Genomic DNA, 17,281 nt, shown 5'->3' with positions numbered 1-17,281 from the left:
CAGAGGTAGTTTTGGATGTTTGGTTTGGTTTGGTTTGACTTAGAAATTCTGTGGAGGTTTCTTAGGGTGCTGCGGGCAATAGCAACAAAGCTGAATTTTATTTACCAGATTTATCTTTTGTGGAAACACACAGTCCGAATGTTAGTTCCACATGTTTACATTATTTTTGAAGGTATTGCATGTTTTGCACTTACATCTCTATACCGTAAATCACGGATTTTGATGCGCTTCAAATATGTTGTAGAAGCACTTACTTTGAGTACCTGGCTATCTGGGTTTTTTAGCGACGGGCCCTGGGTTTTGAGAACATCAATTTTGAAGTTCATTGCGAACTTTGTATACCCGTAACATTATATATATTCCAAGCAATTCAGCGCAGTGCAATGATAAAGGTTCACGGCTACCGCGCTCGAGTTACCTCCTCGTGTACCTTTCCTTTTTTTCAAAATCTACCGAATTATTCAATTTTATTTCAAAGAATATCAACAAACAGTGTAAGGTGTGCGAAATTATAAAGATATTTTCATTTATTAATTTTTTCAAATATTACTTCCTTTTGTGGATCGCAGTTGTAGTTCCAGATGTTTGTACAACGGTCGCTTTTTTGTATTACCTGCAATCGATCTCCGCCCATAATCGTCCCCTCTCCCGTGAATCGTTAGCCGTTAACGGGAACCCCAGCTCCTAGTTGCGGCCAACGAGGGTGCGAGTTGCATTACTTTACCTTCGCATCTGACTACAGCGTCTGTTTCTCGCATAGCGTCTCTAGTGCAATGTCTTAGAAAAATTCTGTGAAATGGAAGAACGAAGTGTTTCTGCAGTAGTGCACCCAGGAGAAGATCCACAAGTACAGGCGTTGAACGAAAAATCAAAAGGCGAAATCACAATTGTCATACGCTGCAAATCTACTCCGCGAGCAGGATTCGAACACAGTAGCCGTGAAGCTTTACCGCTGCGCTACGCTGACTTGCTCGTAATATATGTAACGTTACGGGTATACAAAGCGTGCAATGGACTTCAAAATCAATTTTCTCAAAAACCAAGGCCCGTTGCTAAAAAGTCGGAAAGCCAGGTACTTAGGGTAAGTTATCTCACACATTTTAGAGTGGATCATTTAATAAGAATGTGCAAAATTGGAGCCGCACGTAGTCAAAACTCCATTAACGGTGTTTTTATTTCTTAAAGCCATCTTGTATATGAACCAAACACGTGTTCGACAATATTTAGGTTCTAAAATCTAGTGGAAACTGTTGCCAGCATCATATGTTTTAATCTTGATGACAACATAATAAATAAAGTAAAACGTGTTTCATTTTTTCCCCCTTTACCTGTGAATCATTGTATACACAGACCACATTTAAGGTACTGCCAAATACTTCAAATAACCTGTTTTACTGATGGCGTACACATTATGAGAATAACGGAACAGCGGATATAAAGAAATGCTTGATGTATGTGGGCAACTACTTATCGAAATTAGATTGTACAACGTCCGAACGTCCGCACACAAGCAACAGCTGTGGCAGACTGGCGAATCGTAACCTACCTCCAGCTTTTCCCGACGTGACTCATGGCCGGAGAGAGACGCGAGTCATGTGATGTGACGTCAGACGGGTAGACCAATCAGCGTCCTCCTTCCGCTTTCAGCTGTCGCCTCGTTCTTGACAGTTTGCGCCGAGGACGGCAGCGGCCGGGCGTATGCGTGTGCGACGCTTAGAATGAAGACGCGGAAGAAACTACTTATTGGTAAGTACTCGGGTCCATACAAGCAAATTATAAACGGATTTTGCATTAGGAAGCTGTCGTTTGGGTTAGTAACGGAAATCGCTAGCTTCCGGCGAGGGAGAGCTTCTCACACTGCCTTGCTAAGTGTGATGACGTATGTTTTGCAACACCGCACTCTCTCCTTTCACCCTTTCGCGTCTTGGATGTCTAGCGAGATACACACGATATTCTAATTTCTACTGTAAAACAAGGAAGGCTTAAGGAGGCGCACATATCCTCCTCCAACACCACCACGAGCAGAAGCAACTTACCTATAAGTTTGTTTACTTATGTTAGTGCTCTCATCTAGATTTGTTAGAAAACAAGCTATGTGTGTGGAAGACGCCGTACAAAATCGAAACTTGTAAAGAAATGACCTTTTCAAAACAATTTTGACAAAAATATAGCAGTCTCCTAAAACATGATTTCTACTAGCGAAAATATTTGCAGCACTTGTGGAAACATGTCTAGAATGACACTATGGTATTTTTCCAGAATTTTGAAGCTATGTTTTAATAATTTCATGTGTTGACTACCTGGCCTATGAGATGTGTAGGATGAAAGGACAATGGTCCTTTGCAGTCACTGAGAGCTACCTTATTCCACGGAGTCTCAATTCTTCCGTTAACTCTTTCTTGAGAGAAGAGAGTTTGTCTGTAAATGTTTCTACTTACTATTCTATTTGCATATTTATCCTGGGTGGACGGTTGGCTCTGTTTCCCTCGGCAGCACAGTTCTTTACAGTGCTGACATCATCATTTGCCTTATTCGGCCTACAAAAAACTGACATGCGTGGAACATAAAACACTTAAGTTCGCCAACCAAGAACCACTTAAAATTTGCTGTGTGGAGACATCTTGCATTTATGTAGCCGTGGCACAGTACGTGTCATTTTTCAGCAACGTAAAATATACTATTAATTTGTGCAGGTCATTAGTGGACAGATTAACATAATCATCACAATCATCGAAATTATCGGCATTTATAAATGAAGTCAATGTAGAGGAATCTTCCAACTCATTGTAACGTAAACAATTTTCACAGTTTTACTGCTATCAATTTCATATCGGAAATCAGTGAATTTTGCATGCCAAATCTGTATTCAGGGCAGCTGGAATTGGAATCTCAAGGACTGGCGGAGGCAATGCACACAGGTTGCTAACGTAATTAATTTTTAAAGTGTCTTTTACTCGTCATGACTGTAAAATTGTATGTCAATTCAAAGCATTTAAAAAAATTCAATCTATTCTGTACGCAGAAGTCTGCCAAACATGGAACTAATAAGCTTAATCCTCCTCCTCGCATCTAGGGGTAATTATCTTCTACTTTAGGGTCCAGGAATACTGAGGAAGGAAAAACAAAAGCATTGTTATCCAGTTAGGCCGTGTTGTTCGTCCCGGCCTGGAGCTGGTCACCGGATGCGGTTAATGGTCGAGTAAGTCACAGTTTCTTAACTCCGGTTACACGCAGAACTACTGTAGGAGGCCACGCGGAAACGGACGCGAAGGTCCGTGACGGACGAAATACGGCGCTGGAGGTTTCATACAGTTTGTGAAGTTGAATTTCAGATTCTTTAGTGGCGAAGAAAGAGCACAATACTCACCCAGAGAGGACTTACTTGTCTTGACATATTCTGACGTTACGTACAATACTACATGATTACAAACGTGTGGCAGTTTTTCCAAGAGCGGAGAACAGAAAATACTATTCTCTTTATTAACTTAACTGCTCACTCAGGTAATTTTTTTATTATTTGTGGGGAGTTAAAATATGTTTCTTCATTTGCCTTACTAGTTTATTTTTTCTTCTTTCCAAGCCTAACTAAGTATTCCTGTTTGATTAATTTCAACAATGGGCAACAGACTACACCACCAGTTCGGCAGTTTCATCCTCTTGGAGAACAAAATGTGACATGCTCTGCAAAATATCGATCTAGTTTACACGGAACATAATGATTTGGACATTTTGTATCCATACTTTCAAAAGATGACAATGGATATGAATACTTCCTTGCACTTATAATTCCCCTTCTCCCCAATTCTATTCAGTACCTCCTCAATAGTTAGGTGATCTATCCATCTAATCTCCAGCATTCTTCTGTAACACCACATTTCGAAACCCTTCATTCTCTTCTTGTCTAAACTGTTTGTCGTCCATGTTTCACTTCCATACATGGCTACGCTCCATTCAAATACTTTCAGAAACAACTTCCTGACACTTAAATCTATATTCGATGTTAACGAATATCTGCTTTTCAGAAACACTTCCCTCGCCATTGCCAGTCTACATTTTATATCCTCTCTGTTTCGACCATCATCAGTTATTTTGCTCCGCAAATAGGAAAACTCCTCTACTACTTTAAGTGTCTCATTTTCCAATGTAATTCCCTTAGCATCACCTGATTTAGTGCGACTACGTTCCTTATCCTCGTTTGCTTTTGTTGATGTTCATCTTATATCCCACTTTCAAGACACTGCTTATTCCGTTCAACTGCTCTTCCAGTTCCTTTGCTGTCCCTGACAGTATTACAATGTCATCGGCAAACCTCAAAGTTTTTATTTCTTCTCTATGGATTTTAATTTCTACTCCAAATTTTTCCTTTGTTTCCTTCACTGCTTGTTCAATATACAGATTGAATAGCATCGGGGATAGGCTACAACCCTGTCTCACTCCCTTCCTAACCACTGCTTCCTTTTCATGCCCCTCGACTCTTATAACTGCTATCAGGTTTCTGTGCAAATTGTAAATAGCCTTTCGTATTTTACCCCTGCCACTTTCAGAATTTGAGAGAGTATTCCAGTCAACATTACCATGCCTAATAGGGTGCAAAAAACATGTTGGCATTGAAACGAATGTCCATTCATCTTGGGAAGGGTAAATACAGATCCTGTAAGGCTTTTAAGGGAATCAAATACCATTCTACCTGCAAAGTAGTGCCAAGTTCTTGTTACGGTGATGGAGGTGGAGAGCGATCACACACCCTTCGCTCCAGAGTAGCCCACAAAGTCTCAACGGTATTGAGAACTGGTGACTGGAAAATTAATCCTAGTATTCACAGAACTAGTCCTAGCCTATGCGAGCTGTCTGAACAGGGGCTCCGTCGTCTTGGAACACAGCATCACCACTGGGGAACAAACACTGAGCTATGGGACAAATCTGAGCATCTACAATGGTCACATAATCCTTCGCAGTAATGCGACCTCTCATAATACTCTTGGAATACCAGGGCATGGCTGCCAATATCATCAAAGAGCCACCGCCTTCTTTCGCTCTAGAGGTAGGCTTTTCCAGAAGCTGCAAACAGTAGGTAATAACTAGAGGTCTGCGCGGACGCGGATATCCGCAGTATTTGTTACTTGGCGGATCAAATCGCGACCGGCGCGGATATCCGCGGGTCATCTGCGGATAATGAGCAAGGCATCTGCCCGGGTAGAGTGACCGACGTAGCTGTACCCAAGAGACCTGCGCCTAATCCGTTTCCGCGGCCGTGTCTTTTGTGTGGCCTGTGGAGCTCTCTGTGGGTGGCAGACCTGCCCACTGTCTACCAGACAGGTGCCCGTTGCAATTTTCCGCTGCCTTCAGTTAGCGCTATGTAGTGACCGAGTGACACAGCTGTCTTGGCACAAGAATGGCTTGGTTCAAATGGCTCTGAGCACTATGGGACTTAAACATCAAAGGTCATCAGTCCCTTTGAACTCAGAACTACTTACACCTAATCAACCTAAGGACATCACACACGTCCATGCCCGAGGCAGGATTCGAACCTGCGACCGTAGCGGCCCCGTGGTTCTGGATTGAAGCGCCTAGAACCGCTTGGCCACCGCGGCCTTGGCACAAGAGCAGCGAAAGATAATTGCTTTTATACACGTATTTTCATCATTTAATACTACTAAATTGAATTTTATTTTTTAAGTAGCGTTTCCAATCTCACGAGATCCGAGCCGCTACTGTGTGTGCTCCGGAGCGCCAATGCTTTCCTGTTTGGCATGGTCTGCTTTAGAGTAGGTATAGAGCATTTCCTGTGATTTAAGAAGTCAAAAGTAGTTAAGTTGTTGCAGAAATGGCACCCTAACAATAACTCTGTCATTACATACCATAATTCTAAGTGCTACTGTCTATTACTATTATTAATTACTCATTCAAACCTTAAATATATGCGGATGAGGATTGCACTTTTCTTATCCGCGCAGACCTCTAGTAATAACTCATGCGACCAAATGACATCCTGCCATTGCTCGATACTCCACGTTCTATAGCTTCGGCACCACGTTTTTTTGCTATGGGGATATGCTTCACTGATGAGAGGCTTTGAAATTGCCGCTCCGTGCTTATAGAGCGCTCTCTCCGTGTTGTTTTGGCGCCGACAGGTTTTGCCAATGCTACATTCAGATCCGGCAGCTGTGGCCGAGCGGCTATAGGCGCTTCAGTCCGGAATCGCGCTGCTGCTACGGTCACAAGTTCGAATCCTGCCTCGGGCATGGATGTGTGTGATGTCCTTAGTTAGGTTTTAGTAGTTCTAAGTCTAGGGGGCTGATGACCTCAGATGTTAATTGTCATAGTGCTCAGAGCCATTTCAACCATTTCAGCTACATTCAGTCGCGCAGTGACTTTTGCAGATGTGATTCCCTTATTTATCGCCACAGTCCTCCTCAACGGCCGTCTGTCACGATCACTTAGCACACACTTTCGTCCACGTTGTGACTTAGTCAATGATGTTTTCCGCTTTCCTTGTATGTGGTATAAATCTTCCATACGACGCCTCTTGAAACACCAAAGACTTCTGCTCTCTTGGTCACGGAAGCACCTCCATACGAGCACGAACAATTTGCCCGCGTACGAATTCGCTTTACACCGACATAATGCACTTACAACACAGAACACTATTCCAACCACGACTGACACGTGAAACGTATCGATGACATTGCGCAGGTGCCTTTCATGAACATATTACAACAGCGCCATTTGCAAGCTTGGCTAGCATCTATATTTATTAAGGTCCAGAACCTGACATTCACTAGAGAATATATATTTATGAGAATATATATTTATGAAACTTCCTGGCAGATTAAAACTGTGTGCCGGGCCGAGACTTGAACTCGGGACCTTTGCCTTTCGCGGTGAATTGTACTTGGGTAGCTCGGTTGGTAGAGCATTTGCCTGCGAATGGCAAAGGTCCCGAGTTCGAGTCTCGGTCCAGCACACAGTTTTAATCTGCCAGGAAGTTTCATATCAGTGCACACTCCGCTGAAGAGTGAAAATCTCATTCTGGAAACATCTGCATTTATGTTCAAGCATGCACGTCTCACGGGATTTCATATTTTTGTCCAACCCCCGTAATTCAACATGCGGAGGACGCAGTATTTCTCAGCCAACGGTCATGATAAGTTCAAAATTCGTAATTCTTTCGAAGGACGAATGTCGGTAGCCTGCGCTTTTCTGTAATTCTGTGGCTGAAAACGGTGGTTTCCTGAAAAGTCGGTTCCCAGGAGACTCCCATGTATAAGGAACACACGAGCTCCACAGTTGCCTGTTACTGTTTGGAAAACGTAAACTGTTTAGATATTGCCAAGGTCAGGAGCGCCTGAGGCTTACTCTGCGAAGACTGCGGAATCACGAACGTCAAACATTTGCGTCGGAATTTCCTGTGTGTATACAGACGTTTACGAGCCTGTACCTCAAAGATTTCACGGCTGTAGGTTTCGAAGCTTCGCTGAACGACACGTAATATAAACTAACTGTGGAACATATACCCTTGTGGTGGAATGCAATCAGTTAACTTTCGAAATTGAGTTTTTATGTTTGAATGGATGATCTCAATTTCAATTTCGTACCAACTCTACGACCGAGCGAGATGGCGCAGTGATTAGCACATTGGACTCGCATTCGGTAGGACGACGGTTCAAACCCACGTCCGGCCATCCTGATCTATATTTTCCGCAATTTCCTTAAATCGCTTCAGACCAATGCCCGGCTGGTTCCTTTGAAAGGAATCCGATGGGATCGATGACCTCGCGGTATCCCTCCTTCCCCCAAATCAACCAAACAAATGTACGGCCCACGCTTGTCTTGAACTTCCGGAATTTAGTGTTGCTTTATTCTTTACTTTGAAAGAGTTTATTTACAAATAGATGACGACTGATAAGTAACTTAATGCCTTTGGAACAAATACTGTAGATATAATGCTATCTGCGTGACAGTGTCATTATCTGATACAGTGGTGGAAGATAGTTGGCGTTATCGCCATTGTTACTGATTACATAACTCTTTTTGGCTGCTTTAATTTGCTGTACATTGTTCAGCACAGCTTTGTGCGTTTGTGGGTTTATTTTGCAGGCTGCGCCTAATAGCTCTTCTCCCGTACTGCTTAAGGCGTGTCAAATCTGGATTGGTTTTGATTCTGCCTTATTTTTGATTTGATCGAAGGTGTTGGATTTTCAAAGAAGTTGCTTAGGCGTATATTCCGCGGTCGTTCACTGTTATGCAGCTCTACGTTTTTCTCTCAGCTTTTGTGTAATTAGTTTTTGAATGCATAACTCGTAATAGGAACGATTCGCTATCGGCAAATTCTGTTTTATTCAAGAAAAGGCAATCGATCTGCATATGATAAAAAATAAAAAAGTAAAATTGTAAAAGTACCAGAAAGTAACTTGACTGCGTACTCTTAAGACGGGAACTGTCATATTCCAATCGACGAGTTGAAAGGTAGTGACTATTACAGCTATTCATTGTCTTACGCGGAACACCGACAAAAAGAAATTAATCGTTGCGGAATACTCCTGTAACACTCAACCCTCGCAATCTCGGGGGGGGGGGGGGTTATGATCTGCCTACCTTTTTAAAATATTATAATCAAGTCAGTTACATTATATTTTAAAATTCTGAAAAAAGTATTGGCTTTAATGAAGTCTTCTACTAGATTCCAAAAATTTAAATGTAGATTCCAAAAATTTAAATGTCAATTTCTCTAGTGAATGTCAGGTTCTGGAGCTTAATACATACCAGTATCTCTTCAAGAAGTATGTTGTGAATGACGGTCAACATCAACTGACAAAATTTTCGTTTTTAAATTTCCTTAGAGGGTTTCTAAAGTGACCACCCATTGGTAGTATACGTTATTAGGTGTTGATGTTGTTTAGAGTGTACTGAAAGATATTTTCATTTTCAGGACACGTCTAACACATCTGTACGTCCTTAAAAAGAATCTTTTGTTAACACAAGTAAAAAAAATTAATAAGTTTAGTATTTTTTCAATTTTTTAGGGTGGGCATAAAGTCCCTCCCCCCTTTCCCCTCCCTACCCACGGTACTGCGCGTTATGCAAAATGAGTCCACAGCAGCATGACAGATATTTCGTTAGAGCTGAAAAAAAGTTTGCCGAGTAAGATGGCCCAGTGGTGAAGACACTATATGAGGAATCGAGAAGAAGGCAATTCAAATCCCCCGTGCCGACACAGATTTAGGTTTTCCGTAGTTTCCATTAATCCATTGAGACGATTACCGGCAAATCTCCTTTGAAAAGGAGACGCCTGGTTTCCTGTTAAGCCTTTTCTAGTGGCTAATGTCCCCATTGTCGCCGAGAGAGACAATGCTTATCTTCCTTCCTTCAGATCAAAGACTGTCGGCGAACGAAAGTGGCGTCCAATAATTTACACAATCTACACACGTCCAATGAACTGAATGAATGATGGATTTATATTTAATATTGTTGTAGGTTCTCCTTTCGCCAAGTCATTACAAATGAGCTTCAATTATTTTGTCCCTGAGCTAGTCATAAGTCCTCAATGTTGGTTGAATTTGTGTCTTAAAAGACATAAGAAATGTTTTGAAAACAAAGTTATTGCTTTTATTTTCTTTCGGATTGTCACTCGTCAGTGCTTGGCTGTCTTTCGTGAATGAAGCTTCACAAGGAAACGTACTGTTGCACCTGTTCTGTAACAAATGAAAGAGCCGCTTTATCGATTTTCCTTTCAGTTTCCGTCTTTTATTTCGATAAATGAAACTTCTAAAGAATGAGTGACATCTTTCATCACACTTATTTCGTTGACAGTTGTCGGTTACTAGTGGTTTTCGACAGACCGCCAACCGTTTCGTCAAAACAGGGTAAAGTATTTGTAATCAAAAATACAAATCATCGTAAAATAGCTTTTTACATTCGTTCGGGAAATATTGAATTTAATTGATGAAAGGAGAAAATATAAAAATGCAGTAAATGAAGCAGGCAAAAAGGAATACAGACGTCTCAAAAATGAGATCGACAGGAAGTGCAAAATGGCTAAGCAGGGATGGCTAGTGGACAATTGTAAGGATGTAGAGGCTTATCTCACTAGGGGTAAGACAGATACTGCCTACAGGAAAATTAAAGAGACCTTTGGAGAAAAGAGAGCCACTTGTATGAATATTAAGAGCTCTGATGGAAACCCAGTTAAAACCAAAGAAGGGAAAGCAGAAAGGTGGAAGGAGTATATAGAGGGTCTATACAAGGACGATGTACTTCAGGACAATATTATGGAAATGCAAGAGGATGTAGATGAAGATGAAATGGGAGATACGATACTGCATGAAGAGTTTGACAGAGCACTGAAAGATCTGAGTCGAAACAAGGCCCCCGGAGTAGACAACATTCCAGTGGAACTACTGACAGCCTTGGGAGAGCCAGTCCTGACAAAACTCTACCATCTGGTGAGCAAGATGTATGAGACAGGTGAAATACCCTCAGACTTCAAGAAGAATATAATTCCAATCTCAAAGAAATCAGGTGTTGACAGATGTGAAAATTACCGAACTATCAGTTTAATAAGTCACAGCAGCAAAATACTAACGCGAGTTCTTTACAGACGAATGGAAAAACTAGTAGAAGCCGACCTCGGAGAAGATCAGTTTGGATTCCTTAGAAATGTTGGAACACGTGAGGCAATACTGTCCCTACGACTTATCTTAGACGCTAGATTAAGGAAGGGCAAACCTACGTTTCTAGCATTTGTAGACTTAGAGAAAGCTTTTGACAATGTTGATTGGAATACTGTCTTTCAAATTCTGAAGGTAGCAGGGGTAAAATACATGGAGCGAAAGGCTATTTACAATTTGTACAGAAACCAGATGGCAGTTATAAGAATCAAGGGGCATGAAAGGGAAGCAGTGGTTGGGAAGGGAATGAGATAGGGCTGTAGCCTCTCCCCAATGTTATTCAATCTGTATATTGAGCAAGCAGTGAAGAAAACAAAAGAAAAATTCGGAGTAGGTATTAAAATCCATGGAGGAGAAATAAAAACTTTGAGGTTCGCCGATGACATCGTAATTCTGTCAGAGACAGCAAAGGACTTGGAAGAGCAGTTGAATGGAATGGATAGTGTCTTGAAAGGAGGATATAAGATGAACATCAACAAAAGCAAAACGAGGATAATGGAATGTAGTCGAATTAAGTCGGGTGATGCTGAGGGAATTAGATTAGGAAGTGAGACACTTAAAGTAGTAATGGAGTTTTGCTATTTGGGGAGCAAAATAACTCATGATGGTCGAAGTAGAGAGGATATAAAATGTAGACTGGCAATGGCAAGGAAAGCGTTTCTGAAGAAGAGAAGTTTGTTAACATCGAGTATAGATTTAAGTGTCAGGAAGTCGTTTCTGAAAGTATTTGTATGGAGTGTAGCCATGTATGGAAGTGAAACATGGATGATAACTAGTTTGGACAAGAAGAGAATAGAAGCTTTTGAAATGTGGTGCTACAGAAGAATGCTGAAGATTAGATGGGTAGATCACATAACTAATGAGGAAGTATTGAATAGGATTGGCGAGAAGTTTGTGGCACAACTTGACCAGAAGAAGGGATCGGTTGGTAGGACATGTTCTGAGGCATCAAGGGATCACCAATTTAGTATTAGAGGGCAGCGTGGAGGGTAAAAATCGTAGAGGGAGACCAAGAGATGGCTACACTAAGCAGATTCAAAAGGATGTAGGTTGCAGTAGGTACTGGGAGATGAAGAAGTTTGCACAAGATAGAGTAGCATGGAGAGCTGCATCAAACCAGTCTCGGGACTGAAGACCACAACAACTACACTTGTTCGGCTATAAGTTGTCATGTAACTGACGTAAAACAGCGGGTAGAGCAGTAGTGAAAATGAAACGAAGAATACATTATATTTTTAGTTTCCTTTCAACATTACGTTACTCCTATATTGTAGATTTTAGTTTGAAACGCAGACTCGCACTTAACCTTCGGTGCAACACCAACGTCTATTCGTACTCTTATTTGTCCCAATTGTGTAGTGTTCTTCCTCTGTCTTAGCTTTATACCAAGGTGTCCAACCGTTTCAGCTTACCTGGCCCACATTGGAAAAAGATCAGTATTTCAGGGCTGCACATGGTCTACTTATCACTGATAATAATCGGTGAACAAAAAAGTCTAACTTCTACTGACTTGTAATGGTCACACCCACGATGAAAGGTTGTTTATCACAATCGAACAGAAATAACATGTAATTTCTTCATATATGCATAAATTAATTTCATTATACGTCCCTAACTCTTTAATTTCTCAGTTGCAACTGAAGTAACGGTAAGATAACAGGTCGGCGCGTCTGACGGTCTGGTTGGTTTTAAGAACGAGACTGCTGGCTAAAGTTGCACGGGCGGATATATTTTTTTTTTTTTTTTTTTTTTGTATTGTTCCGATCGTGTGGCGCATTGACACTTGCTTTAGGCCGGAAGCGGACCGCGTGTTGGACACCTCCTGCTTTAGACGGTGTTCGAAGCGTCGAAAAGGGCTACGGAATTTAATTTGCCCTTAAGACTGAAGAATTTTGCCATATGACGCGGCAGACAGATTAGAGATTGAACAGAGTTGCCTACGTTATCACAATGTCTGCTCACTAGCAACGGAACGCAAACACATCCTGCCCCAATTTCACAGAAATTCTGGTATAAAAGTCTTCTCTCTGACTATAACTGAAACCCGCTATGCACGCAGCGACGATGCCTCAAAAAATGGCAACGTGAGCTGCTAAGGGAGGTCGTCTATCTTTAAGCCAGAGTTATAGATGAGCTGGAGCACGGTTCTTAACGCCAGGTTCACAGCGCTAAAAACTGTTTTGACTGCGTCATGTTAATTGTAAAGCTTTTGTATTTTTCTTATAAACTACTTCCGTTTAGCAAATAATTTAATATTCTGATCGAATCGTTTTTGGTCATCATTTGACAAACAGCGTTTCAACGGTTTTACTGCTCATCTTTAGATATGTACTTCGCATCAAGGTGGTATTGCGGCACGCTTGATAACCGGATTTACTATCACCATTTTAATTAGACAGAAATCCTGTGTTCTCGGTTTTATTTTAAAGAATATCCTGCATTTATCTCAGAGCGTAAAGCGCTAATTATGAGTAATCTACTCTTCCGCGTTACAAGAAAAGGCTTTATATGGCGTGGGCTGATATGCCTTCCACCAATCATTTAAATAATTGCACCCTCTGTAAACTTTATGATCGCTGCGACAGTTAAAGGTTGCATCTATTTTAATGATTGTAAGAAAGACAGTTAAACTTATACGAGTCTAAAGATTAACTGTAGGCTTACATTAGGTAAGTGTGAAACGTCCCCTTAGAAAAATTATACACGACTGTCCTTAAACTGACACACAATATTTTTTAGCGCAACGCAATCTGACTTTCAAAAATCCCTACAAAAGAATGGCCCTGACTAACATTTACCTATACCTTTCACAAATCACTTACCTCACAAAAATCTTCGTTACTCGAACTACTGCAATACAGCGAGCGCCACTACTGCCAGATAACTAAAAGATTCAAACTACTGAAGGCACTAACTACTGATAGGCACAGTTAGCAAATGAAAGATTTTAATAGAGAACAAACAATGTATTTACCTTTATAGTCATAATATATATATATATATATAAATATATATATATATATATATATATATATATATATATATATATATATCAGTTCATGACACCAATTCTTACAAATTTCAAAACTCTGCCATCTCTCTCCCCACGTCCACCACTGCTGGCGGCTCACCTCCAACTGCGCAACGCTACGCGCTGTTAGCATCCAGCTGCCCAACACTACAATGGCGAGTATTACAACAATGCCAACCAGCCACAGACTGCACACGGCACAGCCACTGATTTTCATACAGAACGCTACGTGGCGGTGGTGTTACCAATAAAAAAACCTAAACAGCCTACCAGCTTACTTATAAGTGATGTTATCAGCATGTCCTTGAAATTTATTTTTATGAACGATACCTCAGTATAGTTTCATGTTAGTTGATAATCGAACACTCCTTTGATACTGTTGAATTGTGCATTACTTAAATGAATGACGCCTTTGTTACGTAGGTGCTAGGTCGTCTGGCGGCTATTGTCATTCGCTAAAACTGCTGGAATCCGATACACACTCACTGCATGCCTGTCCGAAGGAACTTTGCCTCGTACTTCTGAAGAAAACAGGCACTGCAATATCGTATTTATCCGCCGTTATTGGGCATGCGACGTTAAAGTAAAATGACTCCCCTGTAAGGGAATATACTTAACGAATGTAAGAGTGCAGATTATGGATACATGGTTGACGACATATAGTAATTTGGGTCTGGCCGTGATAGGTGCTCGGATACCTAATGGTAAGGCTACGGCTCGCGATTAGCGGGAAATCTCGGTTCGAGTCCCTGGCCGGCACAAATTTTCAATGTCATTCCATTATATAGCTGGTGGTTGTCCACATTGGCAAGTGTGAATACATATCACGATACTTTATTAATCTGTTGATGAACGGATGGTATGCTAGAGTTTTGTTTCGACATGAATCTATTCGTAAGTATTTCGCGCCTATTACTCAGTTATGTTATGTTTGCCGCAGAAAACAGAAAATTCGTTCGGGAAGGTAACATGATCCAAATGTATGTTCCAATATGGCGATAGTAAAGAACGACAGTAATTGGACTCTTCCGCGAACTTTGCATACAGTAATACAAAGTACTACAGTGTGTGTAGTAGCAGAAAGCGTACAGCTTGGAATTGATGAATTTCTCTGGTTCAGGGAGCAAAAGTCGTGATTGATGTACGTAGTTAGATTTAAACACAACCGTGAACTACTGCAGCTGATAAAGTAATTTAACTCCTAGAGCTTACGTGACGAGAAACTGAAACGTTAGAATTCTGAAGACATGTTACTCTTTACTTTGTAGAACGTCTGTTCGTTAATGCCATTATTTTCCACATACTGAAAACTATATAGGGTTTACTTAAAATGAGCACTCATTGTTGTGGATCGTTAGCGTGAATTCAGAGATTTCTCTCTGAATTGTTACAGTTCGATTTTTAGAAGTGTTTTACTTGTATTGCGACGTAGTAGTACTCCATTGGTTGTGCTTTTCTTCTGTGGAATCTTACCTGCACTCACAACGGATATCCTTCCTACTTCAAACCAATGAATCCGTTGTTTCCACATATATCACAGCCAGTTCAACTGTCATAATTCCCTATCACAACATACATACATTTCTTTTTGTTCCTGTGTTATCTGAGTGCGTAAGAGCGCCTGAAATCAGTGCGAGAGGAGCGGTTATGATAATGCCCAGCCATCCAGACGTTTCTGCCGCAGTTCGTGACGCACGTTTCATCGAATGAGGTTTTTTCGCCGGGTTAGCGGAACCGTCCCATTCTTTTGGGAAGGCCACTATAGATTTATTGGTTCATCCTCGTCCAGTCGGAGCTAGTGCTCAGTCTTTAATGATTTAGTTGCCTATGGGACGCTGAACCTCAATCTTGATTCCTTGTTTCTTGTAACTTAGGTCACCAGGCAAAATATTAGACATTCGCTTAAAAGAGGACACCAAGAGGTTTGAAACACAGTATATGGTGTAAACTGGTAGCATCTGGTCACGTGGCCTTACACCGCTGATACAGGGTGCTACGCTTAAATCCGAACAAATGGAACTTTTTAAAAAAGCATATTCATTAAAACAAAATACAAATGAAAATGAAAATCTTTTCACATATAAGTAATGGTATATTTCAAGCGTAACGTTACTAAATGTAACCCACTGCAGCCGCAAAAAGTCCATATTCACGAATACTGTTTCGATAGCGGTGCATACAGATGCGATATCAAATTCCTTTGGTCAGAACATGCCGGACTAAATGGCTCCTATAAGATCCTCCTCTGCCATCAGAGTTATTTTTTCGCTCGCTGACATTCAATACTGACGATAGTTTCCTTAGCGATTACCCCGGGTCCTCCGCAATCAGCACCTGAGTCTTTTCGATGACTGCCGCAGTTCGTGACACACGATTCCTCGAATGAGGTTTTTTCGCCGGGTTAGCGGAACCTTCCCCAGACTTCTCCGAAGCATTATGCTCGGCCACAATATCGTAAACAGGTGAGCTCGGATACCCAAAGACTCGAACTATTTCAGTGGGCGAACACCCAGCGCGAAGACTTTCCGATAGTCGCGGCTCTTCAGTTGTACTCCGCATTCGTCCGACACGTCTCTGCCATTTTGAGGTTCTGGCTTTTTACTAGATGCCTATGACTTTCAAGAACGCCGATCGCGACCTCCGGCGGAACTAAGATATGGTGGGGAAATTCAAATTGAAATATGTCCAGATTTAAGCGCCGCACCCTGTCTATGTCACGACAGACACAGTGTGATTCAGCTGCCCCCTTCCAATGGGTTTTATGCAACCCACAACGCCTTCAAATGCCAAGCACGAGATTTTCATACTCCCTCACTCATTACGCATAAACTACACTCCTGGAAATGGAAAAAAGAACACATTGACACCGGTGTGTCAGACCCACCATACTTGCTCTGGACACTGCGAGAGGGCTGTACAAGCAATGATCACACGCACGGCACAGCGGACACGCCAGGAACCGCGGTGTTGGCCGTCGAATGGCGCTAGCTGCGCAGCATTTGTGCACCGCCGCCGTCAGTGTCAGCCTAACACTGGTAGCATGCCGCGACAGCGTGGACGTGAACCGTATGTGCAGTTGACGGACTTTGAGCGAGGGCATATAGTGGGCATGCGGGAGGCCGGGTGGACGTACCGCCGAATTGCTCAACACGTGGGGCGTGAGGTCTCCACAATACATCGATGTTGTCGCCAGTTGTCGGCGGAAGGTGCACGTGCCCGTCGACCTGGGACCGGACCGCAGCGACGCATGGATGCACGCCAAGACCGTAGGATCCTACGCAGTGCCGTAGGGGACCGCACCGCCACTTCCCAGCAAATTAGGGACACTGTTGCTCCTGGGGTATCGGCGAGGACCATTCGCAACCGTCTCCATGAAGCTGGGCTACGGTCCCGCACACCGTTAGGCCGTCTTCCGCTCACGCCCCAACATCGTGCAGCCCGCCTCCAGTGGTGTCGCGACAGGCGTGAATGGAGGGACGAATGGAGACGTGTCGTCTTCAGCGATGAGAGTCGCTTCTGCCTTGGTGCCAATGATGGTCGTATGCGTGTTTGGCGCCGTGCAGGTGAGCGCCACAATCAGGAC

At 42.2% G+C, this 17,281-nt stretch overlaps 1 protein-coding gene across 5 annotated transcripts in view; it reads left to right on the top strand.

Moving 5' to 3' along the window:
- LOC126353877 (phospholipid phosphatase 1-like) overlaps positions 1 to 17,281 on the top strand; it is a 727,736-nt gene that overhangs the window by 668,694 nt on the left and 41,761 nt on the right. Inside the window, exon 1 of one of the 5 annotated variants that reach the window (XM_050003071.1) lies at positions 1,646 to 1,746. The exons of the other annotated variants lie outside the window; for them this stretch is intronic. Within the exon in view, the coding sequence (XP_049859028.1) occupies positions 1,719 to 1,746 (28 nt within the window). The 5' untranslated portion in view covers positions 1,646 to 1,718. Of the gene's footprint in view, positions 1 to 1,645; positions 1,747 to 17,281 lie in introns of those variants that run through there. 5 annotated transcript variants of the gene reach the window in all.

This window comes from Schistocerca gregaria, chromosome 3 (assembly GCF_023897955.1).
Source record: "Schistocerca gregaria isolate iqSchGreg1 chromosome 3, iqSchGreg1.2, whole genome shotgun sequence".
Classification (NCBI taxonomy): Eukaryota; Metazoa; Arthropoda; class Insecta; order Orthoptera; family Acrididae; genus Schistocerca; species Schistocerca gregaria.
The sequence above is the reverse complement of the archived record's forward strand: the minus strand, read 5'-3'. Positions and strand labels throughout refer to the sequence as shown.